This window comes from Pyricularia oryzae, chromosome 6 (genome assembly GCF_000002495.2).
Source record: "Pyricularia oryzae 70-15 chromosome 6, whole genome shotgun sequence".
NCBI classification, from domain to species: domain Eukaryota; kingdom Fungi; phylum Ascomycota; class Sordariomycetes; order Magnaporthales; family Pyriculariaceae; genus Pyricularia; species Pyricularia oryzae.
The window spans coordinates 3,824,407-3,851,405 of NC_017853.1; the positions used below are offsets into that span (position 1 = coordinate 3,824,407).

The window sequence follows — 26,999 nt, forward strand, 5'->3', positions numbered from 1 at the left end:
TATCGCCATCTCCTTGAGCGTTCAGACAGTGGAGAAACGAGGCTCAGCTAGGAAACATTGGTGATATCTGGGCATACTGCGGGGGCCACAGATCTTGGCGCCTTGTGAAATCCTACTTCGTAGAATATTGATCGGTATAATGGAGAGCCGGGTTATCCGGACGGTCAACCGGGCAGGGCTTGACGGACTGTGCTTCCCTGACTGGCTGAGACTGACTACGGTGTATTACTAGGGGAGCAAGGCAAAAGGTAGGTAGGTACGAAGTAGGTAGCTAGGTAGTAGCTAGGTAGCTACCTACCAGGTAGCTGACTTACTGTCGAGTACCATGGCGGGCGGTGACCCCGCGCGAAGATCCAAACAAGAGGTGATCATTTACAAACAAGGAGAGTGAACGGGCCGCTGCATGTTCAGGCATCTCAATGGAGACGGGTAGGGCAGGGGCTTGTGGAATCTGAGTCGGGTCAAGGTAACTAGTTGGTTAGTTACTACTTGCAGTACTGTACGTTAGTTAATTACGAAGTAGTATGTACCTGGCAAGCCTGGGTGGGTAGCAAGCAAGGTAGCAAGATGGTAGTATTGATGATGCCAAGCCAAGATATTGTCACCGATGGATGGGCTCGGCCGCCGCAAGGTTGCCGGTCCAGCATCGTGACAGGTGTGGAGTTTGTGACCAGGCATTTAGAGCAGCACAGGGGTGGAGGTAGGTAGCCCTGGGGCCACGATGGGCAACCAATCGCAATTCCTCAAACCTCTACTAAGTGGGGAAAGCCTGCCCCGCCCTGCACCGGCAACTTTTGACAGCTTGACCTCCCAAGCTTCCCATACCTGTCTTGCTGTAAGGTTCTGGGCAAGCTGGCTTCCGAGTGGACCCAAAAAAAGAAAATCCTTACCACTGTAGCCATCCTAATGGAACGCTCCAAGTGGGAGATCACGCCTGATGGGGCATCACTAGGCCCCAGAAGCCAATCGCAATCCACGATGCCTAATATCAGGGGAGTACTAAAGGGTGACACCCATGGTTGCCGCGAGCAGGACACTACAAATGGTCTAGACTGCAGAACGCCTCCACTACCGGCGTCCGGATTCATTCTCTGCATATCGGCGCTATGTGGCAGTGCCCGGCGACGACGACGTCCGGACTCCTGAAAAGATGGGATTATTGTCTTGGCCTGCTGTCCGAGCGAATAGACTATCAAGGTATCTAGTTGTATTTCGTAAAATTAACGACTGACTGCAAGCTACTGTGATGGCCTCATATTCACGCAGGGACCGGCCAACTGATGCGGATACTCAGCCTACCGGTAGACCCTGGCCTAGTCCACGTAGTTTTACTTGGAAGTATTGCACCTTTGCTTGGAAAGCTGCCAGCTGCCTAGAACCAATTTTCTTCTTCTTTTGACAAGTCGACGCAGCATGATTTGGCCAAGAGACTTGTTCGCGGGCTCGTTTTTTGTTTTGTTTCGTTTCGTTGTGGCATGTTGCACCGTGTATTTTCAGCACTGAAGCTAGCTTGCTAGCCAATGGCCACACTTTTGATACTGTACATACACGTCCCGTCTTCACTACAGTTTCTGTCGTAGACTAAGCACGCAGGTTACTAGGCTATTTTTTTTTTGCTCGAATTTTTAAGGAGAAGAGTACAATCGAAAATCGTGGATAATTATTGATCGATTGGCATAAAACAGCTAGAAAATCCTGACGCCCATCAATGGGGTTGGTTGACCAGGCGTCTGCGGGACATGATCCTCACGATGCGCGAGGCGCTGTCATAATTGGAAAGCTTAGAAGTCATGATTATGGCGATCTGAGAACCCAATTCGGAGAGCGATTCGCGGTTGACGTGGAGTTGCGTAGTTGCTGGGGATGGGTGTCGTAGAATTTTAGGCGTGCTCGTTTGTTTGATCACCCAGGGTCGTTAGGCGTCAGTCAGTTTCAGGACCAGCCAACGCATAAACTGTCTCTCTCTCTCTCTCTCTCTCTCTCTCCAACCAAGTTATTGCCTGTCTTCCATGCCCAAACATCAATGCAGACTAGGAAGGTTTCACGGCTTAGGAGACCGTGACTGTTTTATTCTCTCAAAAGAGAGCAATTTAGACAGGCCTGCGAAGGTAACAAGTGTTTGATATTGGAAGAAACGTTTGGATCTCATCACACGCTCGCTTTAATAGATCCCCCGGGATCGCTGCGCTACAACCAAGTAACATATATGCGGATTGAGTTTATGGGGTAGTAAATCCGCTCAGTGTATATCTAAGCTTAAAACTGAGCATTGTTAGACTTGATTTAGTGTTCTTAGTCCACTTTTCTTGAGGTGCCCAGCGAGGACGGGCCTACGAGCAGGTAGGTCCTTGTGATGTAAGCGAGGTGATCTGGTCCTTTCGTTTACTGTACCGCGTCGACATACACCCTGGCAAACTCCAAATGTACCAAGGTCCTAACCAAGCTGAGCAAATCTCCGGTGACCCGAAAGAGGCCCCTCTAGAATAGCACAGAGTTTGCTGTAGCCTTGGACGAATCGAGCATGCTTATCGGTTTGAGTATGCCGTCTAATTCTTTTATTTTGACGAGCCTAGACAAACATCGCATAATTTCTTTGTTGCAGCAAATCATGTAATGTAGTTTGCTCAAGTAAACAGCCAAGACAAAAACCCCGGCCGAGGACGGCCAAAAGCAACCAACAAACAGCGATGATCTGTTTAATCGTGCAAGTGACGGCAACTTCCCCGGATTGCGTGATCACTATGGACGATCATCCTGCCGCGATAATTATATCCAACTGTACACGGAATTAGAATCAATGCGTCAAGCCCATATAATAATGCAGCCGACACTCTCAAATTACATTTCCATGGCATACCAAAACAATAAATTGCACCAAATCGACATTTATAGTGCTACATGGATGTATGTATGTATGTATGTACATATATATGTATGCATCCACGACAAAAAGGATCAAAACAAACCGACAACGACAAGATTCGAACTTGTGCGGCCGAAGCCATCAGATGAGCTCTGGGGAACTAGCAAGCTAAACCCGTTCGAGTCTGACCCATTAACCACTCTGGCACGTTGCCTTGATGAAACTCGGGAGTTGCGGGCATTATGTATGATGGGGATAGCATGGAGGGGAAATTCGTAGCAATGGTACGGTATCTTAATCTTAAGGTGGGGGGGGGGGGGGGGTCATCAATATTTACTGTATGCTTCCTTAACGGAGACTGCACAATATCAACAGCTGTGTGAATATGGATTTTATTGGGTAAAGATAATGCTGCTGCAGAATTGTCTAACAAATAAACTTCAAGCTCCGGATAAGATCAAATTTCCACCAAAAATAATTTCTTTTACTACTACATGTACAAATGTTTTAACGAGATTTTGGATGCGGAGGGAAAGTATATTTACCAGTTATTTAAAATACTAAAAGAGAACGTTGTTCTTTTTAACCATTTGGTGGCAGAGATCATCCTGTTCTGATCGACTAGGTGATTTTGTATAAGTTCATTTTGTCAGTCGCTTGCTGGTTTCGCACTCTACTGCAATCACCGTGGCTGCCGGCAATATCCTCATATTTGCTCACAGTGATGTAGATTTATTTCGACTCAGCGGCGTCCCACCAGTTTTAATCCACACACCCGCACACTCTTTTGCACCTTTGGCATCATTTTTACCTCCATATAGGTCAATCACGCTTGCAACTCTCTACAATTCGGTACTCGGAACGAATTTTAACCTCACCGCTTCGACCAACAGGATGCCCGTGGACTTTGACAAGCGAGAATACTGGCACGAGCGATTTTCATCAGAGACCAAGTTCGAATGGCTCATCACATCGGAAAGGTTCATGGCCATATTGGAGCCCCTGCTCTCGCAGCTGCCCAAGACCTCACGGATTCTACAGCTGGGTTCTGGAAACAGCGATTTGCACAATCACTTGCGGGCTTGCGGCTTTGCCAACGTCACCAACATTGACTACGAGCCACTGGCCATTGAACGGGGTAGACAGCTGGAGAAGTTAGCTTTTGGGGATGTCAGAATGCGCTACCTCGTCGCTGATGCCACCGAGATTGACCCGACGTCCCTCTGCAGTGAAGGTCGGTTTGACTTGGTCGTCGACAAAAGTACCGCTGATGCTCTTTCCTGCGGTGGCAATGAGGCTGTTATGGACATGCTGCGCGGAGTCAAGGAGTGTTTGGACGCCGAACATGGGAAATGGGTGTCAGTCAGCTATTCTGAGCATCGCTTCAGCCTGGACGAAAATCCCTTCCATGTGGACGTGATGCACAAGGTCCCCACGCCAAAACGGCTCGAAACGGATCCTGACATTTTCCACTGGTGCTACATGCTTAGCCCCTGAGCGGGTGCATCCAGCGGTCTCAATGGTTGTTGCCTATCCATTTGACACACAGTTGGCATTGTAACATAGTCTCGGCGCGGCCAAGCACCTTTCCATGCCAACGGAGAGAAATGCCATTGGTCTGGCCCGCTTCTTTCAGAGTGAGCTCGATCAGGAATGCTCCCCAGAGAAAACTGCCAAGTGATTGCAACGCAGTTGCCATGCTCTTTCGGCTTCACTTAACAGCGTCACGCTTCGCAAGGAGCGGGTTGGAGGATGCAATACGAGGACAACATATCTGATGGGCCCTTGACAACGGAGAAGATTGACCGGCGGTCGTGGAATTGAAGCGAAATATTAGAATAGACAACAGTGCAAATTGTATTAGAAGTTATTAGAGCTATGCGCTGGCTCATTTTGAGCTCTTCTAATGGGAACTAAGCATCCCCCATTTAGCTTCTCGTCAATCATCTCTGTCTCCTTGTTCCCAGATTTCCCGAAGCTGTTTCATGCATATTCCACCTCCCCTCCTTGTACGAAAACTCAGAAGCAAGATTATCTGCAAAATAGATTTAAAAACGAAGAGAGGTGCTCAGGTAACTGCTTGGTAACATCATCCTCTGATAACCTTGTTTGCAACATTCGACGTCTAGCTCAGTATGTCAAGCTGCCTGAACGCGCTAAAAGCCGGCAGGTCGGCCTCCAGCAAGAGCCCAGTATTTGGCCATCAGGACGGGGAGATCTTCACTAAGCAGCTTGTCAGGTACCCATGTTGTTCCCCTGTAACCACAGTATTCCACTTCAACGACCAGCAACGCTTTGTGAGGCTTTGCTGATCTGCTCTTGTTTGGCATCAGCTTGATCTTTTTGCTCTTGGGCGCGGCGCCCTCACTGTCATCGTTCGGTCTTGCCTCATATCGGTGCAGGGCAAAGACATCGTTCTCGTGGCCTGTGCCACGTAGCTCCTGGAGGCGACCTCCCGGGGTGGTCTCCCAATACTCTAGGAGAAGATCCCTGGCATCAGCGTGCATGATACTCTCGGGCTCCCAGGAGTTGGGGAGGTTGTGATCTTGTCCCCATTGGGCCAGAACCTCGATGCCGACACCTTGAACGAAGCGGTGGCCGACAATCGCTTCTATATGAAGATGAGGACAACTTTCGACCTCGAGTTCGCACGGATCTACCGCTTCCTCATCTAGAACCGATGCGTAGAGGATGGCATTTGAATCGGCTGCGGTCTCCACGTCTTTGAAAGCGGTAGTAGTCTCGGCCGGTCCCAGGCCAGTGGTATTGATTTTGACGTGCCCAGTACCATTCACGGCGGTGTCTCTGACTGGGATCACCTCACTCACTTGCACGTTGCTGACGGCAGGTATCTCCTGCTCCGACAACCTGTCGTTCTTGTCGGTTTCAGGATGAGTAGATGGGGGTTGCGGCTCTGAGATAGATGCACCTTCACTGGTAGTCTTTCTGGAGACTTTACGTTTAGCAGCCGATGTCGCAGAGATCTTGTTGGATCCAGCACTCCCTGGTAAGAAGTTAGCCGCCGCTTGCCCACCACATCGGATTTAGGATGTTCTCATCAGGCACGAAATCTTCCTACCTTTGCAGTCTTTATTGGTTGTGGCATCGGAAGCGTGACGCTTCAGTATGGTGCTGATGTTAGGAAGCGAGGAAGATGAGGCAGGGTTTCGTAGGCGTTTTGAGGCGGATGGCGACAAGGTCTGCCGAGCCTTAGACGACTCAACTGCTGCTGTTTGGGTGTGCAGCTCGGCCACCTTCATATCGGGCAATGAAGAAACTGATGAAGTTGACGGCTGGGTTGCCGTTTCTGCGTCTGAGTCTGCCATGTTTCGATTGAGTGATTTCTGATGTTTCGTCCGGGTCCAGAATACGATTGATGGAGATGATATCAAGTCAAAGACTTGGAGTAACCATGGGGAACAGACTCTGGATTGTAGTTGGCGGCAAGATGGGTGAGTTCAAGGTGAGTGCAGGTCGTTTGACTCCGATTAAATCGAACTTATGTCAAGAATTGGGCAGACGCGAAGCGAAGCCTCGTCGTTTATTGGTACTCCGGCGCGTGCCTTCCCTGATACGCCACCACGGACCGATAGAATGTGATGCACCTGCCCTTTTGATCAGCCGCAGTGCCTGCCCAATTTTGAGCTTTTGTGCTAATTGCCCTGTTCATTAGTTAAACACCGTCTTCTGTCCCTCCTCCAACCATATTCGGGCTCGTGTGCCAAATGGCCATGATAAAGCACTGCTATTCACCATGGGCTTCAGAGCCTACCTTGGGCAAGGTACCTAATACCTAAGGTAGGTACCCAACTTAGCTATGCAAATATCTAAGGTAAGTACCACAGAGGGAGCCGCCCAGTCCACGAGATCACTCATTTGGGCCCTCAAATCGTACGTAAAACGGTGGAGTTGCTTTATGACCTGGCTATCCCTTCAACTGTCAACAACTGCTTGTTCGAAAGCAAATCTCCATATCAAGACAAAACTTCGCTTGATGTACCTGCAAAGGCTAGTTCTCGAGCTGCTCAGGATTTGATGCCAAGAAATTGTTGCAACTTTCCTCGTATCGATTTCCAACTGTTTACCTTTTTAACTACGTTTGTGTTACCCATCGCAATGGGAATTGGAATGACATCCATCTTGGTTGGCTGCAACCCTACCTACAAGGCGAGCATCGTTCCATCGATCCCATATCGAACCAATTTCCATACCTACCTCGCTGCTTCGCGAACTGACCAGCAAAAGAGTCACGATGTGTAGCCAAGCCATGGATGGCTAGACATATTTACCAACCTTGAAAGGCTAAATAATAACCCAGCAATAGACACAGTCTGGTACGATGCACACCATCAAAAAAGATAAAGATTCAAAAGAGGAAACAAAAGAAGAAGTAGTCGCCCCAGGCGGGGGTCGAACCCGCAGCCTTCGGATTAAAAGTCCGACGCTCTAGCCAATTGAGCTACCAGGGCTCTTCTTGATGAAACCTGACGTATCTAATGTTTCTTAACAATGTAATTTGATGTTGCTGTACAAACTCACAAAGAGTTTAAATCAGCACAGTCAAGTCATTCATGTCTACACTGAAAGGATTTCATGTCTTCTAGTAGACAAGGGATGCCCCTTGTCAACCCTTCGGTCAGACCGGGTGGGATTGATAAATAGTTGTGGAAATCTTGGGACAAACCCTTGTCTGCGTTGCTTAAACATAATGTCCACCACTGACTTTTTGCTGGAATTCAGAAGATTCGATAAGCGACTTTTGCATAATCGAGGCAAACCAAGAAGCAAAGAGAAAAAGGAAGCAAACAAGTTCAAATTACCTAGAAGCCTCGACAGTTGTTCATCTACCTAGCAACAATCTCTTGGATCTTCGAGGAGCCTACTAGTTCCGCTTCCCTGTTCAACGCCTCAATCTCCCCACGACTATATGGGATTCCGCTCTTGGTTCTTTCCTCTGCCCTGAGTAGCTCAATCTCGCCAGGAAAGTAGATCCGATCAACCCCTGCCATCTTCTCACAGCCCACAACCCTTTCATACAAGTATTTCATCCTCTCCTTGAACTCTTCCATGCTCATGAATAGATCCGGCTTTATGGCCATGATGAAGTGACCTACGTCACCCGCTCGGGACGGGTCGTAGGGGCCGGCAACGTGCCCCGCGTATGCCGAGCCGGATAAGACGCCTGAGAAGACGTCCATCATCAGCGCCAACCCCGATCCCTTTGGGCCGCCCATGGGCAGCATCACACCGCCGTCGAGCGCCGCCGCCGGGTCGTCCGTCCTGTTGCCTTGGGCATCCAGCGCCCAGTCGGTAGGAATCTTTTCACCTCGGCGCTTGGCCTTGTGGATCTTGCCGCGCGCCGCAACGGATGGCGCCATATCCAGGATGAAAGGTGTCGGCTCCGAAGGGGCGCCGCAGGCGATGGGACTGACACCCAACAGCTGCTCGCGTCCTCCCCATACCGGCATGGCCGGGCTCGAGTTGGTGAAGACGAGGCTCATCATGCCTGCATCTACGGCCTGCTGCACGATCCAAGCCGACATGCCAAAGTGATTCGAGTGCTTCACCGAGACCATGCCTATGCCGTAGATACGGGCCATATTGATGGCACTCTCCATGGCCTTGTGCGCGGCGACAAAGCCGAATGCATTGTGGGCGTCGACCTGGGCGACTGCTGGTGTCACCTGCTTCAGCTCGGGAGTGGCTTTGGGATCGAGGACACCTTTTCGGATGCGCTCGACGTATGAGGGAATGCGGTTTATGCCGTGGGACTCGACGCCACGAAGATCTGCTTGGATGAGACCCGAGGCAACCACTGAGGCATGGGCGGATGGAACCCCGTGCTTTTCGAGTAACTGTTGGACGAAGTCAGAGGCTGCTTCTGCAGTCACATAGACCAAGTCATTAGCTGTAGTTGAGGCTTCGGCTGCCATATTTGCTGGTCGAATTAGGGTACAGTATGTGATTGTCGTAAAGTACCTGTACACCGTGCATCATCCGCCGGGCTTAGATATGCAGTGTGTGGTGAGATGTTGGCTTTCTCTTATTTCTTGTTTTTTTTTGTCCCTCTCTCTCTCTCTATTCTTCTTCTTCTTCTCTTCTTTCTATTTCATTACAACGACTATATGTGTGTTATTGGCACCGAGATTCGGGCCGGACTGGCTCCATCTTATGTGAAGGACCCTTTTGCCAGTGATGACTCCCAGTCTTGCTAGCGGGCGGGGTAGCGGCCTAAATCCAAGTGCCGAAGTCGCTGATGACAGACCGAAACTGCACGAATCAGGCGGATCAGAGCATTGAACTCGCCTCCACTGGTACCCAAGAAATTACAACTCGATCAAGGAGATCAGTTACTACTGACCCAGGTCCAGCAGCTTTTCAGAACCGGATAGGCAAAGTGAGAGATGGCCATATTTCGCTTTGTCTGCTTTGTGACATGTTCCGGTTGAAAATTTGCTGGTAATTACTTGTAAATAAACACTGTATGTCGTACCACAAGGTGGACATACAGCGCCTGACAGTGGATTGCAAGTTGAAGTTTAGGTGGAACAAAGCAGGTTGCCGGTTGACGAATCTAGGTGTGCAACTTCTTATCAATACCCTCTACCACATCCTCCACCTCCTCTTCAGCGGAAGGATCAATGTCTTTTTTCTCGGCCCTCATATCCATGATCTCCTTGAATGTCGGTACACCCTCAGCCATGTAGTATCCCAGGATGTTCTCCATGTCCTCGTCCGTCAAAGCGCACAGCTGCTCAAATGTGAGCGCATCGCTGACCTTGATCATCCACCGCATCCTCTTCGGTCCCTCTTCCGCGTCGGGTGCAATCTGCCTTAGACGCGCCCTCAGCGCACCCACTTTTTCCACGGCGGCGCCCGCGTTTGGCGGCAGGCTCTCTGCAATGTGCCTGCGGATCTGGTTCGCCAGACGTGGACCTTTCCCGTTTGTCGACACCATAATCTGCAGCGGACCGTCACGGTGAATGCTGCCAAAGTAAAAGTCACACTCGGGTGGCACATCGGCGATGTTGGCGGGGATGCGGCGTGCCTTGCAGAGCTTCCATATCTCAGAGGACGCAACAGGGTCGTCAATTGCAACGAGGACCATGGAAATGGCCGGGTCATCGAGGTCCGTAGGGACAAAAACCCTGTCGACGTGCGTGACTTGCCCATGGGCGATGCGGTGCGCCACCTCGGGGTGTAAGCCGGCCGACGGGCTGACACAGGTCACGGCGGCGTCGGCATTGAGTAGGTGGTAGATGCGGCCGGCTGCGACCTAGGAAACGAGTAGGTAGAGATGGGAGTCCACTGTCAGTAGGGTAGCTCGGGAATGTAGAGGGAATTAATTAATTGAGCAAGATAACATTTATCATACCTCGCCACCACCAACAATCAGAGCTTTCTTGCCTCGAATCTGCCAGGCCAGCATCAAACTGCCGCCGCCTTGGATCTCTGGGAATTCACTTGGGGCTGCCATTTCGCTGCAAGTTAAGTACGTGGCGGTTGTTTTCTTCTTCAGTCAGGTACAGGGCGTTCCATGCCCACCTCCCCGAGTTGAGCGGCTGTCATCCGATGTCGCGTTAAGGCGCGAATGAATCTGCAAGGTTCCATTCCATTCTCGAATGGGTGACGTATGGATCACGACCAGGGTGGGTAGGTGTGGTGGGGTTACCACTGCGATTCGGATTCGGTTTGGGGGTCAAAAATTTATACAATAGGAAGTCTGCTATTATTCCCAAACTTACCCCTATTTTCTTGCCGGACCGCTGCATCATTCGGTCTTGTTCTTCTTGAAACAACTAGGTCTAGAACAGTCAGCTTTTCCTTGTCACTACTTCCAAAGCAAATATATTGAACAACCATCTTCAATTTGAAACTTATCGGTGCTTCTCATATTCCCTGGATATTGCGAGTTACAATGGAGACGGAGAAGTACAAGTGCCAACAGAATCAGCCGTCTGCTGTGTTAGGGCCCATGGTCCTCATCCGCATCCTATAGGGGGGTCCATCTAGGCGAGCCTCTTGTTTGGCTCGTCAAAAAATTTAGAGAGACCATATTACAGCCAAAAGAGGGAAGTTTGGGTGCGACCATCTAGCGTCAAGCCCTTGTGCCACCTCGACCACCATTGACAGATTCAGCCAATCCGTCTATCTCACCCACCAAACTTCAGAACCTCAACATTGCTGATATGGCGGTGTTATCTTGTCTTCTATATCCTCAGATATACCGCTTGAATGGTTTGCACGTTCCGCTTGAGATAAAGAAATGATTACTTGTAAGTGTAACCCGGCCTAGGCACACATCTCGAGAAGAATCTGAGCACACGGGAATCTAGTCTTCTCTGCGATTGGCGCGCAAATGCTCCAAAATACCTTGTTGTGACCAAAAGTTGTTGCGCGTAATCTGGTCATCTACCAGATTGTCCACCATCAGCTTCACAACCTGCCGAGGGAACGCATGAATCCCGATGCGATTCTTCTTGTTCCATGCGAGTGGGAACTAGGTAGATATGTACAATTTAGGTCACTATTTCTCAAAAACTAGAGTTGATGAGGATGGCCTTACCGTTGTCAGTGTTTCAGTCGACCGGATCAAAAAGGCGTCATAGAAAATGACATAGTGTCCGGCTGGCTTCTTCACAGCATGGCATAGGGATCGAGCCAATACCCAGAGCTTGACGTCCTTGTTGATCCTGAAGAATACATGGCTATAAGTGCACTTTCCATTTGCCTGTGTATCGTGTACTGTGATCCAAACAGTATGGAAGCCATCTGAGTCGGCGTCCGATCCGCGCTGTCTGTTCAGCTCGTGAATTTCCATGTTCGTCTTTTCCTGGAAGTACCGGTTCATGAGTGTTTGCGTAACTCGAATCTGCAACGAGTGTCTCTGCTCAGAAGAAATCGTCGGAAGAACGGGTGCGTCCTTATGGAGATGTTCAGTTACGACCGCCCTCAAGTTGATCATAGGCACGTCTGCGACTTCTGTCTGCTGTAGTTGCAGCAAGACAGTAATGATTAGTTTAGCAAAAAGAATATTGCTTCGAAAGAGGTGATCAGAAATACCATAGCCAAGGTTTGGGCGCCATCGATTGGATATCCATGGGCAAAAATCGTGTAATAATCTTCAGGTTTGTCGTTGATCTTGCAGAATTTCTTTAAAACCTCCTCGATCGTGGTCGTCATGTTGACATCGAAGCAGCGTACCACACCAGTCTTGATTCCGCAGTGGTAAGTAGAGATCCGAACAGCAACCAAGAGGTCACTCTTTTCAGTAGGCACTGTAAAACACCCGTTGAGTTTGGTGTCGGTATTCGGCGAAGTGATGTTCTTGCCGGGAGCTACAGCGCCACAACCTTGCCGCAAGATCAGAACAGAGTCGCCCTCATCAAGGAAGTCGGTTGCAAGAGCTAGCTCGGAGACTTCAGTCTCTAGTGAGCAAGCTGGCTTTGAGAGAGGGCTGCCCATGTTGGATTTTTGCAAGGAAAACAAGTTTCAGGAATGATAGGGTCGCGAATGATCAGGTTCGTATGCAGTGCAGTGATTCTTGGCGTCAGAGAGGTTGAGGTTGAATTGGCGGTGATGATAGTCCTGAGATGAGCTTCTGAGGAGAGCAGGTGCAACAGGATGCTGGTTCGTTAAGGAAACAACCAAGGTCTCAACCTGGCTGGCTATTCGAGTTGAGGCTCGTCGATCAGTACCTACCTAGGTACCTAAGCAGGAACCATTCGGACCAAACCGCGGTATGCATGTTCGCGTGCCTTCCTAATCCAGGTTCATCTGTCATTCTACTCACACTAATCGAACTGATGACCAAGTGATTTCTGACTGAATTTTGGTCCACCAACCTAACTTGTCGTCGAACTGTGGACTCCAGGCATATCCACATCCGGCAGTCAAGTAACAGATTTTCCCACCAAGTTAATCAACCGGACTGTGTTGATGCGCTGGAAAATATATTAATCTTAGCCCGTACATCTTTGTACTCGCAGAACGCCAACCATGACATATGCCTTATGTTTCCACGCCGTAAACCTTGGTACAAGAAACAAAGTCTTAATAAAACAGACAAATGAGAAAACAACCTGCTTATGCCCAACGCTTTCGCCAACAAGGAATCACAACCCATCGTCACCCGATAACCCCTTCTACACCACCCAAGAACCTTCTCACTCTTCCAATCTCCAACTCCCCCTTCTCGCTCTCAACAGCCTTCAGCAGGCCCTCCATGGTCGAATCGACATCCTCGTCCCGGCATTTGGTTGCCAGCGCCACGAGGTGCCTGTACCGACCCTCAACCTCTCGGCTGCGCCCCTTGAGCGCAACGACACTTTGCCGTGTGCTCTCCGTCTGTTTCTTAACAGCCTCGATCCGCGCGCGTAGTAATGCTGACGAGGGAAGCTTGGCGTCCGCATCTGGTTCACCGTTGGTCGTTGCGTTGATGGTTGCTAGTAACGTGTTAGACTCGGCCTCCCAACCGTTGGCGGATGCAATGTCGCGCCGTCCAGTTGTCTGCTCCAGCTGAGTGAGCCGGTACCGCTCGCGTTCCTCGGCGCGCTGAAGATTGGTGACTTTTTGCCTTGCCAGCTGCTGTGCCTTCACTCTGGCTTGAGCCTCATCGAGCTTGCGACGCAAATCGTTGACATCAGTCGTTGTCAATCGTAAGGTGGCGTGTAACGAATCTATGTTCTTCTGTTTGTTTTTGATTTCCTCTTGAAAGTTTGCTGATGTTTCTGTAAGGAGATGTGTGATTGCTGCGCCTTTGTGTTAGCTGCTACACGAGTGATGCCAGCACAGAAGGCATGTACTTACAGGTTACGATCTCGTTGCTGCTTTCGTTACTCTTCTGACTGCTGCCTCCCACGTCGCCATTCTCTACGTCGCCCCCGCTGTCACCTTTTGTTTTCATGGCGCCATCAGAGTCGACGCCGATCCCGAAATCTGTCGGTCTTAGGCCTGAGCGATTGGCAATGTGCGGACTTGCGCAGACTTCAAGGAGCTGTGAAATGATACTCCGGTTTCCTATGCGTGCTGCAATGTTTAGGGCTGTATCGCCTGCAGAGTCTTGTGCGTTGAGCATCTCGCTCATGAAACGCCCCAAGTCGAGCCGAGTGGCATTCTGAGATTGCGACACGGTTGCTCCACCGTTAAATGTCTGGCTGTTCAACTGGCCGCCATTAGCAGCTCCTTGCCGAACAACCCAACCTAGCAAACATTGCAGGTAATATCGACTAGCCGCGCTGCGACCACTGACCGCACTTGTAAGGGCGATATGATGCAGTACTGTCCTTTCTTTGCTGTCTCTGACCTCCATCGTATTGCCTAGAATATCGAGTATCGCGGGCATGCTGTCATTGTCATGCGAGTTCGTAACAATGCAAGCACGCATCAAGGGCGTCTCTCCAGAGGTATTGACCCTGAAGGGACTAGCACCAGCTTCTATTAGACGGCGAAGGATCGTCATTCGCGACAGGGTTGCTGCCCAATGGAGGGCTGTGTGGCATTGCGAGTCGATGGGCATGTCGAGGTCTCTCGGATGTATTTGCCGTAGCGTGTCTACCCGGGCCTGCTCCGACATGCCATCGTTCATAAAGATGCTCATGAGCATGCTCCGTTTGTTCTCCGCCTCTACGGATTGCTCGTAGGGAAGGGGCTGGAGAGGGGTTTGCTGATCGTGTTGTTGCTGAAGGAGGGTGTCGTTGGCTGCGGCATGCTGGGTATATATGAAAGAATCGTTGGGCTCTGTTGGTGATCCAGGGAACGCATCTGCGTAAGCCTGCATCTGACTGTTGTTTGCATACGCTCCGAAGCTGTTTGCCGGCGTCATGTCCATTCTCTGACGCTTGCGCGGAGGCTCGGTACCGTTCAAGCCGCCTGGCTGTGGTTCGCTGCCAGCCGAGAAAGCCATATTGACGTCTTGTGGCGGGAAGTTCTCTGCAAAGTTACTTGCTTGCGAGTTGCCGCCGTGGAAATCGTCTATACTCTGGGTTGAGAGTTGGCGTTGGAAGCTTGGAGCTCTTGTAGGGCCATTGCGGCCGCGAGGGCCTGGCGAGTCGAAGCGCGCTTTGCTGATTGCCGTCATGGCACTGTGTGCTGTTTGTGATATGTTCTTGAAGAAAGTACCACCACCATTGTTGTTTCGGCTGTCCGCACCTGAATTGTACATCTTTTTACGCTGGGCTGCCATGGCTTGTTCCTTGGTGGGTGTGTTGAGATTTGCTTGGCTGACACTTCCATCGGGATTCCTGTTATATTCTAGTAGAGGCCGCAGCAACTCCTCGACACCGTATTGTCGGCAAACCTCGAGCGCCCGCTCATACTTGATCCATGTGCCTTGATACTTGCCATAACCTCCCTGGACCTTTTCGTGTTCGCCAGTCTGGATCTCCTTTTCAAGTATTTTAGTGCGTTTCCCCTTTTCAACACCTGCGACCTTGAGAATCTGTGTCGCATTGAGCTTAGAATCGCCTATGCGCTTCATAACAGCAACGCCATTGACCTCGAACTCGTATACTTCGACATTGGAGTAGACGGCCTGGGAAGAATGAACAAATTCTAGTCAGCTCTGCAAGTCGCGAACACCACGAAAGGCCGCAGAGGCGACTGGAGACGAACGAGGAGGAACGAACCGTATATATTGGGCTTGCTTCTTGTGGCTGCTGTGGTACATTTTGATCCGAGTAGCTGCGGAAAGATGACTGGCTAGGCTGTGGCTGCGAACCCGTCTGGCTCATGCTGAAAGATTGCTGGGACGCAGGGGGTTGGGACTGTTGCGATGACATTGGGTGGTGTTTCTGCGAACCGGTGTTCGCTATGCTACCATTCGGCGGGTCGAAGGATGCCGTCGAAGGAACACTCGAGGTGCTGTTCTGGCGGCGGAAGCCTTGAGATTGCGATTGCAGATTTGCCGAGTGGAGATTGCCGGGGTGCTGCTGCGAGACGAATGAGTTACCGGCGACCGTCGACGCCATAACACCACATTGACCCGGACCACCGCCAATGCCGTCACTTTCGTTGTCGCCGTCCCCGTTGCTACCAATCCTACTCTGCTGATTTCCTCCAACGTGATTCTAATCGATGGTAGCTCCTCGTTCTGCCCGTGCAAGAAACGGCGCAGCCGTGGGGGGAAATATGAGGTCGATTTATCGTTACACGACACCCACTCACTGATCGAACTGGCGGTGGGCGCGCCGCGGGGAACCTTCAGAACAGGACGTGTATACGCGAATGGTGGCAATTAGAACCCTGTGAATCGGCGTAAACCAACTGAGTAATTCCCCAAGAAAAAGTATCCCGAACGAAAACGGATAATGCAGCCTTGTGCGCCTCAGTGGAGTGGTGGGCAAGTGGCCGGACAACGACGTGAAAATCAATTAAGAGGAGATGCGTAGGGACGTGTCTGTTTCGTGACGGCCGAGAAAAGCCAGCGCGTGATTGCACGTGTGCTAGCAAGAATCTCATCCATTCTCCGCCGGTACCTGCACGCCAGCCAACACGAGTAAGCGCCTCCTGGCGCGACTGAGCAGGATTTGGCAAGTGCGCCGTGAACAAAAAAAGACCGGGTGGGTCAAAGCGGGGAAACCGCGAGAGGGAGCTTGGGCCACTTTCAATGTCCGTACAACCAAAACTCAACGTTGAAGTCTCTGGCTCGGGGTTATGTTCATCGGTACTTGTCCAGGAACTGTCAGCACTGTACGGGTCGCTCTCCAAATCATCCCCGAAAAGCGGGTCGCCAATCAAGGCACTAGATAGGTGTCCACCCTAGTTTTGTAACCGTGGGAAGGAGAACCTCCACCATGTTAACCATGTAAATTTCGACCAGCTTGCCCTTTATCGCCGCCGCCGCCGCCGCCGGCTAAAAAAAAAGAAAAGGCAATACTCGACAAACTGTTCAAAAATTTGTTGTCCTTGAAGTACCAGAGGTGAAGTACTAGGTGAAATACTAGAGCAGCAATAAACCCACACAACTGGCTTGGGTATCTGCCTCGCGCTGATGTAGATCCTCGAGCGAAGCGAACAAAAGAACGCAACCATGCCTCTCCAGCTTCCCGCCCCGAAAACGCCCTTGCACCTGTACCGACATCTTCTCCGCGAAGCTTCATACCTTCCTCCCGTGATCCGGCCATGTTTTACCGAGCGCATTGTCTCGAAGTTCCGACAACATCAGCACGATCCAGAACCAACGGCTCGAATTCGCAAAACGACACAGAGGCTTCGTACCATGCGAGCTGCAGTCGCTGGAGACTTGAAAAGCCTGGAGAAGGTCATCCAAACTGGGTTTGGTCGCACCGGCTTCCGTCGTCGGCAGCTTCTTTCAGATTTCTTGCCTCGGGAGCCTCCCCCGGACAGCACTGCCCTGCAACAGTTTCTGGACTGGAAGTTTGGCAACGGGCCCCCTCCTGCTCACTTGATGAATTTTCGTGCTCGAAGCAGCCAAAAAATGCTGCCGTACGACTGGTTGGATAGCTGGGACACCGACAAGCTCGCTGCTCTGTTGAAAGCCCAATCGCAGGTCCCTGACCTGCCAAACAACAACACTGTAGGAGCTAGACAGTTGGATGTATACCGCGACGTACCCAAGAGGAGCGGCTTTGGCCGCCCCTTTCCTGGAAGAACAGCTCGTACAAAAGTCAAAAAAGCCTGGAAGATCTTAGCGGAAAAATTACTCCCGCCTGTTCCAGAAGAGGAATGGAATGTACTGCGAGATCTCGCCCATGGAAAGGATATGGCGCGCGGGCAAGTCTTACCAAGGAGACCAGTAGCTGGTCTTAGTGAGGACATCAATTTAGAACTTGCAAAGCAGTCTTGGGACATGGAAAACTACCTCCTGCAACCGGCCCGCTGGGTTGATCGCAAGTCGTCTCGTAGGAGGGTATTGTTCACTGGCATACCACAGCCAAATGACGAGCTGGGATTTTCACCCGAGGGGTTATCATCCAGGATGACGACACGGAACATGCGCCGTATTTACGCGACAGTATGGCGCATGACCCCTTTTATGGAAAAGAAGGACGCTCCAGGTGCACGTTGGAACGTGAAGTTCGGCCAGCCAAATACTTTGAGGAACACGGACACATCACAAACTTGGCATCATGTGTTTCAAGGTGTGGACCAGGATGGTTCTCCTATAAAAAAGGCACGAAAGACTCGGTCCCGTGTTGCTTAGATCGACTCGCTCGCGGGCCACATCTTGTCTCCTATACTGTATACAAACCCAACGATACCCCCAGCTGCCAATCATGGGCTCTGACCAACATATATTCCACAGTTATTGCTTGGACATGTCCGCCAGCTTCGCCAGGTTGTCCCCATCGACTCTAAAGCCAACCCACTCACTCTGCTGTCTAGCCCCGATACTCTCGTAGAACTTGATGCTGGGTTCATTCCACTTCAAGCAGGCCCATTCGAGCCTAGTGCCCTGCATTTCTCTTACCTCTCTTGCCAGTGTCGCTAGTAGCTGCAGACCGTACCCCTTCTTGCGGTACGCAGGGCGCACGTACAAGTCCTCCAGGTAGATACCTGGCCTGGCGCGCCATGTGCTATAGTTGTAGAAGTACAATGCCATGCCACAGGTGGTACCGTCCGGATCGGAAAGGACAAGGCAGCGAGCAGGCTTGGCGGGTGAAGTAGGCTCGGTGTTTGGCAGGCCATCTGGGAGGCTGAGGGGTGCTGATGGGTCTGATGGCGCAAGGGCGACAGTCTCGAGCAGCTTGGCTTCGGTTGTCTCGACGGAATGAAGCTCATGTTCATAGTCGGCCAGTTCGCGGATCATGCCGAGAATTGCTGGGATGTCTACAGCAGACAGACGATGTTAGCATACATAATTTGGAATATGACAGCAGAAGATTTCCAGTCACACACCTTCCCGGCTAGCATGTTTGATGGTGGCCATGGTTTTTGCAAGAGACGGGACGAGCTCCTCCTATTGTCGTTAATGGATGCCGGTGTTGATATGGAGACGGCTGAAGCTGGGTAACGTAGTTGGTTACTGTACTGTACTTTGCGGGCTTGGATGTTACAAACGTGATGAAAGAAAATTTGCGGAAGCTCTCGTCATGAAGAGCTTTTGCATTTACAAAACCACTAACTAAACAAAGACCTTTTGTACGAAAAAGATCGGTCTACTTCAGAATCATAGGTAGCTCCGCGTGTCGAGTCGTGCCGATGACAAACCCCAAACTCCACAGCCACAGTTGACATGAAGGGCGTAGGTGGGTTTGAGTGTTGTTGGTGCATGTTATTAACTTACCACGTATTGATTTACAAGAAAGTCTCCAGAATTCTACCATGCTTGGAGTAGCACGTTGACTTCGGGCAAGAGTAGCATTTCAAACAGACGCAATGCAATTGGATAAACCCATATTCCCAGACGAACATCTCCATTGGGCATTGATGTAGATTGTACGTAGCGACCTTTAGCTTACCTTAGGTTCCTACCGGTAATACAGCTACCCCGCCGATACAACCTTGTCGCAAAAGTGCCCCTCAATGCGGCAATCCGTCGCGACTTGTGTACCCAGTACCTTACCTTACCTGAGTACCTGCCTAGGGTACATAGGTAACGTGTACTTGTCAGAACAGGGGTGGCCTGGAACTGACATGCGTTGTTTTGTTTGCTGGTTTGATTTATTACTTACTGCCTTGCTTTGTTCGATTGAGTGCCAAGTCAGGAAACAGCAACGGCCGTTCACTTCTTCCAATTGCAGTTTTTCATCTCGTTTGACTCAGACACGTACTTTGCTGTACCTAGCTACCTACGAACTACCTAACCAGGAGGTATCTACCTACCACCTTACTGATAAACTGTACATTTGGGACTGGTGGCAGCAGAAGGGCCAAGACCAAGACCAGGACGAGACGTGCCATCCGGCTTTCCTGAACCCTTGTCATCGTTCGCGGTTCTTGTGCCTGGCTTCGTCTCATCTTCGTCATGTCCGCAACTTCGACAAAGACCAAGACCAAGCTAACCTTGGAGAAGGATTCTGATTTCGAGACTTATTCATCCGGACGCGATACATCTTCGCCGCCGGATCTTCGCATCCTGCACTACAATGATGTCTACCATTTAGACCCATCATCCGCCGAACCCGTTGGCGGTGCGGCTCGTTTCCTCACTCTTGTCAAAGAATACCAATCTGGTCAAGAGTTCCAGGGACAGCCGGAGCTGCTGACTTTCTTCTCTGGTGATGTCTTCAACCCGAGTCTGGAGAGCTCCATAACCAAGGGTAGCCACATGGTACCCATCCTAAACTCGATAGGGACGGCCTGCACTTGTGTCGGGGTATGCAATGAGCCAATGTATTGACGGTTGTCACTGGCATCGCCCTGTTTTCTGCTCAATATACTGACCAAACCAATAGAACCATGATCTTGACTTCGGAGTAAATCAGTTTGAATACCTTGCTCGGAAATGTAACTTCCCCTGGCTCCTCGCCAACGTCCTCGACCCGGCATTGGGTGAAGATGTTCCCATCGGCCACGCCAAAAAGACACATATTATGACGGCATCCAATGGTATAAAGGTTGGGTTGATTGGCCTTGCCGAGCGCGAGTGGCTCGAGACCGTCAACGCGCTGCCCCCAGACATCATCTACAAATCAGCTACACAGACGGCCAAGGAACTCGTGCCAAAGCTGCGTCAGGAAGGGGCAGAGATTGTAATTGCATTGACGCACCAGCGCGAACCGAATGACAACAAGCTGGCAGAAAACATGGGGAGCGAGATTGACATCATACTCGGCGGCCACGATCACTTCTACAACCACAGCCTCATCAACGGCTGCCATGTGCTCAGGTCTGGTAGTGACTTCAAGCAGCTTTCCTACATCACTGCCCGCCGCTCCACGTCTGCAAAGTCCAAATGGGATTTTGAAATCCGCCGCCGGGACGTCATATCGGCAGTGCCTCAAGATGGTGAAACAGCGCAGCTGATCGACCAATTGACGTCCAAGCTCAAGCAGAGTCTGGAGAAGCCAGTCGGCTGGACAGCCACACCGTTGGACGCGCGCTTCACCGTCGTCAGGACGCAAGAGAGCAACCTTGGGAACTTCATCTGCGACATAATGCGGCATCACTACCAGGCTGACTGCGCGATGATGGCGGCTGGAACAATCCGTGGTGACATGGTCTACCCGCCGGGCCCGATCCGAATCAAGGACATCACCGATTGCTTCCCCTTTGAGGACCCGGTTGTGGTCATCAAGGTTACTGGAAAGGATATATGGGATGCTTTAGAGAGTGGTGTCTTGCTGTACCCGGCGCAAGAGGGTGAGTGAGCATGAAATGCGACATGCCTAGTTAGTTGCATTGATGCTCAAAATTGGGAGTTTCTAACATTATGACAGGTCGCTTCCCTCAGGTCTCCAACATCAAGTTCACCTTCGACCCTTCGAAAGATCCCGGATCTCGAATAGTAACAGCGAGCATCGGTAGCGACGACCCGATTAAGATGGACAAGATCTATGTCCTGTGCACCAGGGGATATATGGCACGGGGCAAAGGTAGGTCGAGATTCGATTTGAGCTGTATTTGTTCTGCTCTGTCTTGCATTACTGACGCGCATTCGTCCCGGAGTAGACGGCTACAAGAGCCTTCTCATCAAGGAAGAAGGTGGAACGGCCGAAGAGATAGTATCCGAGGAAAACGGAATCCTCATATCCATGATGCTCCGGCAGTACTTCATGTCGCTCAAGGTTCTTGATCGCTGGAAAAACTGGAACCCGTCGCTCGACCGGCACTGGGATCAAGTCAAGACCAACGTGACGCAGTATCACCCGGTGCTTCCACCATCGCCTCAAGAAACGACCAAGGGCGACGAGGCATTCCGCATTCCGACGCTGCCCGCCCCCAAGACGAGCAAGGACCAGATAGCGGCGGGTTGGCAGGCGTGGACAGCTAAAAGGTTGCGCCAACGCAAGAACTCTGTGTCGCCATTCGATGAACATGTGATTGACAACGCCGTGCCGACGCCGGATCAGGAGGAGCTAGAGAAGCTGGATGATGAGCTCCGCGTCATGAGAAGATATTTTGGGCGCTGGTGCCGCAAGGCCGGGGTTCAACCAAGAGCAGAAGGCGATGTCAACGGGGACGATCTGATGGTCAAGTGGACTCAGGCCATTGCACCAAGGCTAGAGGGGAGGATCACTATTGTTGGAAAGGCCTGAGACCCAAGATGTGTTGGCGGCCTTTGTCATTGGGATCTGATAACCTTCTATGAAATACGACTTGATGAGTCATGAAATATCGAAACAAAACAAAAAAAGACTCTGTCCACCCAAATCGTTACTTATACTGATAATGTTTTTCATCCAGAAATTTTGCTTGAGGCATCAAATGAATCGACAAAGGAGAGTTGTGGCTATCTTGACATGTCGTTTTTTTCCCCCGGTTGCCCAGACTTCTCTTTCAAAACCTTTCATATATATATTTCCTCCAAAAAGAGACTCTTTTGGTCAAACCCATCGCAAGGACTTTGCCTTTGGCTTTATGGGGACGCCGGCTGTGATGACGGTCCTCACGCCGCCGGTCGCCGAAACCCAAACATCCGCATCGTCATCTCGCAGGTTCGGCATCGTATGGCGCTTGCAAATCTCTGCCAGATACATGCCGTTTTCCATCTCGGGGGGTAACGGAGACCGTGGGGGTCGCGGTGGTGGAGGCATTCCCGGAATGAAAGCTGGTCGCGTTCCAGGATACCAGGGGTCGCTAGCAGCCGCGGTGGCAGCAGCAACATCGACAGTCTCGACGACGACGTTGGTGCGTGCGAGGCCATCCGAGCTTGCCCAGACAAAGCTGAATCGATTCGTGTTCCTGGCAGCCGGCGGTGCCTCGATGGCGCTCGCATTTGTGTGACTCGAGTGTACGCTCCGCGCGTACATTGTATAGGCCTTTGAGTCCCTCGTGGTTGCAATGTCGCAAAAGTCAAAGTCTGCGACGTCGTCATCTATGTCTTCACGTCGCAGCTCAAAGCCAGCCTCGCGGCCGAGCATCATGAGAAACAGGGGCTTGAGCACGGGGACGCAGCCGCAGATGACGCTGAGCTGGCATTCGACGGCGGTCCAGATCCACAGGTGGTAGCCTTCCCATGTGAAGTCGGGCAAGTCGGCGACGACCACGTACGAGATCCAGTAAGCGCGCATGCACCCGGCGACCACGACGATCAGGCCCAGGCTGAAGAGCGCGATGGTGGCGATGCGCTGGCCCAAGGGGAGGGACAGGGCTGCGAGCGTCGGTATGGGCAGCACGTAGACGATCAGGTCGGTGCATACGTTGCACAGCGCCTGAGCAAAGTCGAGCAACCCTTCGTCGACCTCGCAGTTGACGGCCTGGGACGGGTCCTGGAGGAACCAGTAGCTCGAGATTGGCGTGCACTGGGTCCAGAACAGGGAGATGGCGGCGAACCCGATGGTCGATACGAGGGCCAGGGCAGAAAACGTCAGGCGTCTGAACCAGGACTTTTGCGGCGCGATGCGCAAGTACGAAAGTAGGATGGACGCCTTGGCCAGGGACGTCGCTGCGGCAAAGAGCGTCTGGCTGGCCAGCGAGACCTTGCGACCTTGGACCATCTGATCCGACGTCAGGTCCCAGATGTGTGCGTTCCAGTTGAATACTTGAGTCGCGATGATGGTGCACAGCGTCACTCCGAGGCCGCAGGCGGCTGCGGCAACCATGAGCCAGTCGTCCCAGCCGTAGCTTTTGACGATGCGAATACGGACATAAAGACGCAGGAGGAGGGTTACGAGCGCGATGGGGAGGATCGTCAGCTCTATCGCCAGCAAGGCCGGTCCGCGACGCTGTGGGTTCGTATAGTTGGGGGGAGGCCAGGAGGCGATGACGTCGGGGGTTGGGTAGTGCATCTTGGGTTGGGTGATAGGGGTTAGTCTTTTTTTTTCTTTTCTTTTTTTTTCCCCTTTCTTTTCCGTGTCTTGACTTTTGTTTTTGTTTTTGGTTTTGAGATCAAGGTCAAGGTCAGGAATCCGTCTCTGGATTATCCTCCGTTGCCGCAGTCTTGTCCTGGGCCTCCTTTTGATCCTTGTGCAGAAAACAACGACAACTGATACTGCTGGGAAAGCGCGAGTGCTTTTTCCAACCTGGCCCAGACTTGTCCCTGGCCTGTTCGTCGGTTTGAGTGGGCGAGGGTGGGCCGCCGCCGAAAAGCTCGTGATGGGTCCTGAAGTCGGGATACTCGTTGGGGTTCCTCGGCCCCTGCGTCCCGTCCTGGCCACCTGCGTGGGCCGACTTTGGAGGTCGGTAGTCTGGATCGGTTTGGATCTCGATGGTGATCTCCTGGGTCACCTGAACGCACTGGGCAAAGGTCAGGTCCTGAGGCTTTTGTTTCTTGGAGAGCGCCCAGAGCCAGCCTCGGCCGTACTGGCAAAATGGCTTCAAGCTGTCCGAGACTCTTGAACGGCTGTGACGTCGAGTCCCAGGGCCGGATGCACCACGCCCTGTGGTGGTGCTGATTTGGGTTATGACAGGGTCCTTGACCTCGTCTTGGAAATTTGTCGACGATGCCGATAACGATTCCAGGGCTTCCTGGAACGTGAGACTTTCTGTTTCGGCTCTTGAGTCGTCGTCGAGGAGCAGCGAAGCAGATGCACTGAATGGGCCCCTACCACAGGCCGAAAGCGTCGTCGACCTGGGGTCTGACTCGAAGCTCGCAGAAGACACCAACTCAGGTCTCTTTCCCTTGACGGGCTCGGCCCTTTGGGACTCGAGGTCGGTGTGTGAAGAACCCCGTCTGAGTGACTGGGCACAAGTCGAAGCCGAGCCGCGTCTTGATGAAGACGCTGCAGATTGTCCAGACGATGAGAGTCCGCGAGAGTGTGAGTAGTAGTGTTGCTGCTGTTGTTGTTGCTGCTGCTGCTGCTGCCTATCCGAGTACTCTTGTTGAGAGTCCTTGAAGCTGCTGCCTCTTCTAGGACGGACCAGCACGTTGGGCTGTCGTGGTCGATCACCCAGCTTGTTTTGGGCCGGGCGTTGGAACAGGTCGGCCACCATGCCCTGGCTGCCCTTTCTCGACGCGTCACCGGGCTCGCTGCTAAGGTTAGACTTTTTACCGACGGCCAGGTCGGCAGTTTGTCGCTCTTGCAAAGGCATGCTGGGCCAGAGATGACGGGTGGCAAAATGTCGAATCCGTGGGATCGGTGACGTTTTTGTGCAAAAAAAAAAAAAAATGAAACCCTTGCGCAGCCCTCTAGCCTCTCGAACGGGCTCGTTTGACAGTTGGATGACTAGCGATCCCCAGACAATCTAAACCGTACCCAGTGTGTCATGTCCGAGCCCAAAAGGAATGGAGCCGACAGGTCTATGCTAAACGCGCTGCTTGTTATTGAGGTCGCGCAGAAGAGGGGAAGAAGGGGGGGTTTAAGGAGCGAGGGAACAGCCCGTCGTTTGATGGTGTGGCATCTACTGCCGTCATATCCTGGGTGCTCAGTCCCCCTTCTTGTCCCTTTTCCGGACGCGTGGGATTGATTCTACCACGCTCGACTTTGCCGAATACTAACGCACGTGGCGTGGCGCCGGTGCGAGCGCCAATGGGCCGGGGCTGAAGTTCTGGATGGTCGTGTGTTCTTGGCTTCACCCGTTATTTCCGACCTGATTATGAGGCCGTTCAAGCCGTTTGGCATGCTCTTTCTTGATAGGGAATTTATGCCATGGTCTCGTTTTTTTTTCTGCATCTTTCTTCCTTTTTTTTCTTCTTCTTTGTCATCAATTCCCCCCTCATTTTCGTCCACTGTTTTCTCTTGATACGTATTCTTTTTCGTCTTTTTTTGGTCTCGGGGAGTTTCTTCTTTGTTCATGTAGCATGTTGCTTCTTCCATCACTTTTGCCATCTTTTCTAAATTGGTCATAATCCCTACCTTCTCGTCTGTCCTCCAACCATTTTATATCGACCAGTTGCTTCTTCCGGAGCTGGCATCACAAGCCTGTCCATGTCGGGGAAATTGTTCCGGGAGGGGAAATTCCACACGGATGGGGGCCGGTATTTTTGGATTATCCCTTTTGTCAGGGTACTCCTTAGGCCCAACGAAGTTGGTAAAAACACGATCTACTTGCAGTAGCCTCGTTGGATTTCGAGCATCTTGGCGCATCCTATGATTGATGTGGCGGCTCTCGAGGCTAGCAGGTGCCGGCGTGCGTCTGCATTACCGTACAGCTATGAAGTACCCTACTTACCTACCAAAGTTACCTACTGTACTAGGTACACTACCGGTACACGAGGTAGCTGACAGCATGGCAGGCGTGGCACCAGGTTGTGGCTTTAGCGTGGCGTCTTTGCGTCCAACCTGTTTGGTCCCTTTCTTTGGTCCAACTCGCCCCCACCCCCAGTCTGTTTGTTAACCATTGGCCTATGCATCTGAATTCTCCTACTGGCTGTGGGTTTTGTGCTCTGTGGCAGAGTTGGGCTGCAAAACGGTTCTCAAGATTGGGCATACAGCTGAGCTGAACCTGTTCTGAACCTAAAATATCGCCACAACATGGTTTTGTTTTTGTATTTCTTAATCAAGAGTGCTGCCTACTTGTCACAGATGGATTGTTCCAGGGAGAAATTGTTTTCGTTCCGACTCTGGCTGTTTTCCGAAATACCGAGCAAATATTAGCAAAATTGCTACCTTACTACTTCAGCCAGGTTGTCGCTAATGTCCTCGTCTAGTACTTGTCGTGCTCGGCATCAAAGTCGATCCGAAGGAAAAGGCCTTTCCGGATTGCCGATCCCTTGTTGTCTTGTCAATCGGCCGGCTTCTCAAATTGTTGGCTTTTAGTTTTACAAAACCTCGGGCAGCTAGCTCACCCAACTTGTTGTCACTCTCCACAGAAATATGTACCTTATGTAATGTACAGGTGGTACCGGTAGTTTAAGCAGCTCATCTCCCGGCCGTTGGCAGGTATTTCAGGTAAAAGCAGCCACCCAGCCACCCAGCCAGCTGCAACTAAATCGGCTAAGCAACCCCTTGTGCGAAACTTTGTTTTTTTGATCAAAAGCTTGGCACAGCACAGCACAAAAGAGAACAAAACAGGAGCAATTGCTTATCAATTTTATAATAGAGCAATTTGGCGTACTAGGAGGTACCTAGGTAGATAAGGTAGGTAGTAGGTATGTACACTAACGTGGCGGGCGAGGGCAACAGCGGCTTGA

At 51.4% G+C, this 26,999-nt stretch overlaps 11 protein-coding genes and 2 non-coding genes across 13 annotated transcripts; 3 read left to right on the plus strand and 10 right to left on the minus strand.

The window, feature by feature from the left end:
- Window positions 1-2,966: 2,966 nt before the first annotated feature.
- MGG_20284 lies at window positions 2,967-3,077 on the minus strand. Its single transcript has one exon. It is a non-coding gene; the product is annotated as a tRNA-Ser (tRNA).
- A 280-nt stretch (window positions 3,078-3,357) lies between these two features.
- Window positions 3,358-4,360, plus strand: MGG_09874 (uncharacterized protein; the record flags this gene model as incomplete). Its single annotated transcript, XM_003720312.1, has 2 exons — window positions 3,358-3,398; window positions 3,685-4,360. 2 exons carry the CDS (start codon window positions 3,358-3,360, stop codon window positions 4,358-4,360), a joined length of 717 nt encoding a protein of 238 aa, XP_003720360.1.
- Window positions 4,361-5,019: 659 nt separating this feature from the next.
- Window positions 5,020-6,189, minus strand: MGG_09873 (uncharacterized protein; the record flags this gene model as incomplete). The annotated part of the gene is made up of 2 exons (XM_003720313.1): window positions 5,020-5,867; window positions 5,943-6,189. The coding sequence occupies 2 exons, from the start codon at window positions 6,187-6,189 to the stop codon at window positions 5,020-5,022; spliced, it is 1,095 nt and encodes a 364-aa protein (XP_003720361.1).
- A 1,069-nt stretch (window positions 6,190-7,258) lies between these two features.
- Window positions 7,259-7,332, minus strand: MGG_20285. Its single transcript has one exon. It is a non-coding gene; the product is annotated as a tRNA-Lys (tRNA).
- A 161-nt stretch (window positions 7,333-7,493) lies between these two features.
- On the minus strand, window positions 7,494-9,077 carry MGG_17829 (uncharacterized protein). Its single transcript, XM_003720314.1, has one exon. It carries the CDS (start codon window positions 8,794-8,796, stop codon window positions 7,708-7,710), a length of 1,089 nt encoding a protein of 362 aa, XP_003720362.1. The 5' UTR covers window positions 8,797-9,077; the 3' UTR covers window positions 7,494-7,707.
- MGG_17830 (uncharacterized protein) lies at window positions 9,026-10,495 on the minus strand. The gene is made up of 2 exons (XM_003720315.1): window positions 10,239-10,495; window positions 9,026-10,139 (listed from the first exon to the last, which is right to left on the minus strand). Exons 1-2 carry the CDS (start codon window positions 10,338-10,340, stop codon window positions 9,438-9,440), a joined length of 804 nt encoding a protein of 267 aa, XP_003720363.1. The 5' UTR covers window positions 10,341-10,495; the 3' UTR covers window positions 9,026-9,437.
- A 409-nt stretch (window positions 10,496-10,904) lies between these two features.
- MGG_09870 (uncharacterized protein) lies at window positions 10,905-12,328 on the minus strand (the record flags this gene model as incomplete). The annotated part of the gene is made up of 3 exons (XM_003720316.1): window positions 10,905-11,363; window positions 11,430-11,852; window positions 11,927-12,328. The coding sequence occupies 3 exons, from the start codon at window positions 12,326-12,328 to the stop codon at window positions 11,196-11,198; spliced, it is 993 nt and encodes a 330-aa protein (XP_003720364.1). The 3' UTR covers window positions 10,905-11,195.
- A 345-nt stretch (window positions 12,329-12,673) lies between these two features.
- On the minus strand, window positions 12,674-16,363 carry MGG_09869 (uncharacterized protein). Its single transcript, XM_003720317.1, has 3 exons — window positions 15,490-16,363; window positions 13,673-15,395; window positions 12,674-13,614 (listed from the first exon to the last, which is right to left on the minus strand). The coding sequence occupies exons 1-3, from the start codon at window positions 15,829-15,831 to the stop codon at window positions 12,992-12,994; spliced, it is 2,688 nt and encodes an 895-aa protein (XP_003720365.1). The 5' UTR covers window positions 15,832-16,363; the 3' UTR covers window positions 12,674-12,991.
- A 308-nt stretch (window positions 16,364-16,671) lies between these two features.
- Window positions 16,672-18,718, plus strand: MGG_09868 (uncharacterized protein). Its single transcript, XM_003720318.1, has one exon. The coding sequence runs from the start codon at window positions 16,893-16,895 to the stop codon at window positions 18,024-18,026; it is 1,134 nt and encodes a 377-aa protein (XP_003720366.1). The 5' UTR covers window positions 16,672-16,892; the 3' UTR covers window positions 18,027-18,718.
- MGG_09867 (N-acetyltransferase ats1) lies at window positions 17,944-19,234 on the minus strand. Its single transcript, XM_003720319.1, has 2 exons — window positions 18,722-19,234; window positions 17,944-18,652 (listed from the first exon to the last, which is right to left on the minus strand). The coding sequence occupies exons 1-2, from the start codon at window positions 18,750-18,752 to the stop codon at window positions 18,129-18,131; spliced, it is 555 nt and encodes a 184-aa protein (XP_003720367.1). The 5' UTR covers window positions 18,753-19,234; the 3' UTR covers window positions 17,944-18,128.
- Window positions 19,235-19,442: 208 nt separating this feature from the next.
- Window positions 19,443-22,254, plus strand: MGG_09866 (flagellar associated protein). The gene is made up of 4 exons (XM_003720320.1): window positions 19,443-20,141; window positions 20,221-21,127; window positions 21,205-21,360; window positions 21,437-22,254. Exons 1-4 carry the CDS (start codon window positions 19,791-19,793, stop codon window positions 22,021-22,023), a joined length of 2,001 nt encoding a protein of 666 aa, XP_003720368.1. The 5' UTR covers window positions 19,443-19,790; the 3' UTR covers window positions 22,024-22,254.
- A 57-nt stretch (window positions 22,255-22,311) lies between these two features.
- MGG_09865 (uncharacterized protein) lies at window positions 22,312-23,715 on the minus strand (the record flags this gene model as incomplete). Its single annotated transcript, XM_003720321.1, has 1 exon — window positions 22,312-23,715. The coding sequence occupies one exon, from the start codon at window positions 23,713-23,715 to the stop codon at window positions 22,312-22,314; it is 1,404 nt and encodes a 467-aa protein (XP_003720369.1).
- Window positions 23,716-23,827: 112 nt separating this feature from the next.
- Window positions 23,828-24,958, minus strand: MGG_09864 (uncharacterized protein; the record flags this gene model as incomplete). Its single annotated transcript, XM_003720322.1, has 1 exon — window positions 23,828-24,958. The coding sequence occupies one exon, from the start codon at window positions 24,956-24,958 to the stop codon at window positions 23,828-23,830; it is 1,131 nt and encodes a 376-aa protein (XP_003720370.1).
- Window positions 24,959-26,999: the final 2,041 nt, after the last annotated feature.

Bases quoted from the DNA above. Each gene is read 5' to 3' on its own strand.
- MGG_17829 (XM_003720314.1), bottom strand. From the start codon at position 8,796: ATGGCAGCCGAAGCCTCAACTACAGCTAATGACTTGGTCTATGTGACT.
- MGG_17830 (XM_003720315.1), bottom strand. From the start codon at position 10,340: ATGGCAGCCCCAAGTGAATTCCCAGAGATCCAAGGCGGCGGCAGTTTG. The intron at 10,140-10,238 runs GTATGATAAATG...CTCGTTTCCTAG, and splicing joins TGATTGTTGGTGGTGGCGAG to GTCGCAGCCGGCCGCATCTA.
- MGG_09869 (XM_003720317.1), bottom strand. From the start codon at position 15,831: ATGGCGTCGACGGTCGCCGGTAACTCATTCGTCTCGCAGCAGCACCCC. The intron at 15,396-15,489 runs GTTCGTTCCTCC...CATTCTTCCCAG, and splicing joins AAGCAAGCCCAATATATACG to GCCGTCTACTCCAATGTCGA. The intron at 13,615-13,672 runs GTAAGTACATGC...ACAAAGGCGCAG, and splicing joins CAGCAACGAGATCGTAACCT to CAATCACACATCTCCTTACA.
- MGG_09868 (XM_003720318.1), top strand. From the start codon at position 16,893: ATGCCTCTCCAGCTTCCCGCCCCGAAAACGCCCTTGCACCTGTACCGA.
- MGG_09867 (XM_003720319.1), bottom strand. From the start codon at position 18,752: ATGGCCACCATCAAACATGCTAGCCGGGAAG. The intron at 18,653-18,721 runs GTGTGTGACTGG...TGTCTGCTGTAG, and splicing joins CAAACATGCTAGCCGGGAAG to ACATCCCAGCAATTCTCGGC.
- MGG_09866 (XM_003720320.1), top strand. From the start codon at position 19,791: ATGTCCGCAACTTCGACAAAGACCAAGACCAAGCTAACCTTGGAGAAG. The intron at 20,142-20,220 runs GTATGCAATGAG...CCAAACCAATAG, and splicing joins CGGCCTGCACTTGTGTCGGG to AACCATGATCTTGACTTCGG. The intron at 21,361-21,436 runs GTAGGTCGAGAT...GTCCCGGAGTAG, and splicing joins ATATATGGCACGGGGCAAAG to ACGGCTACAAGAGCCTTCTC.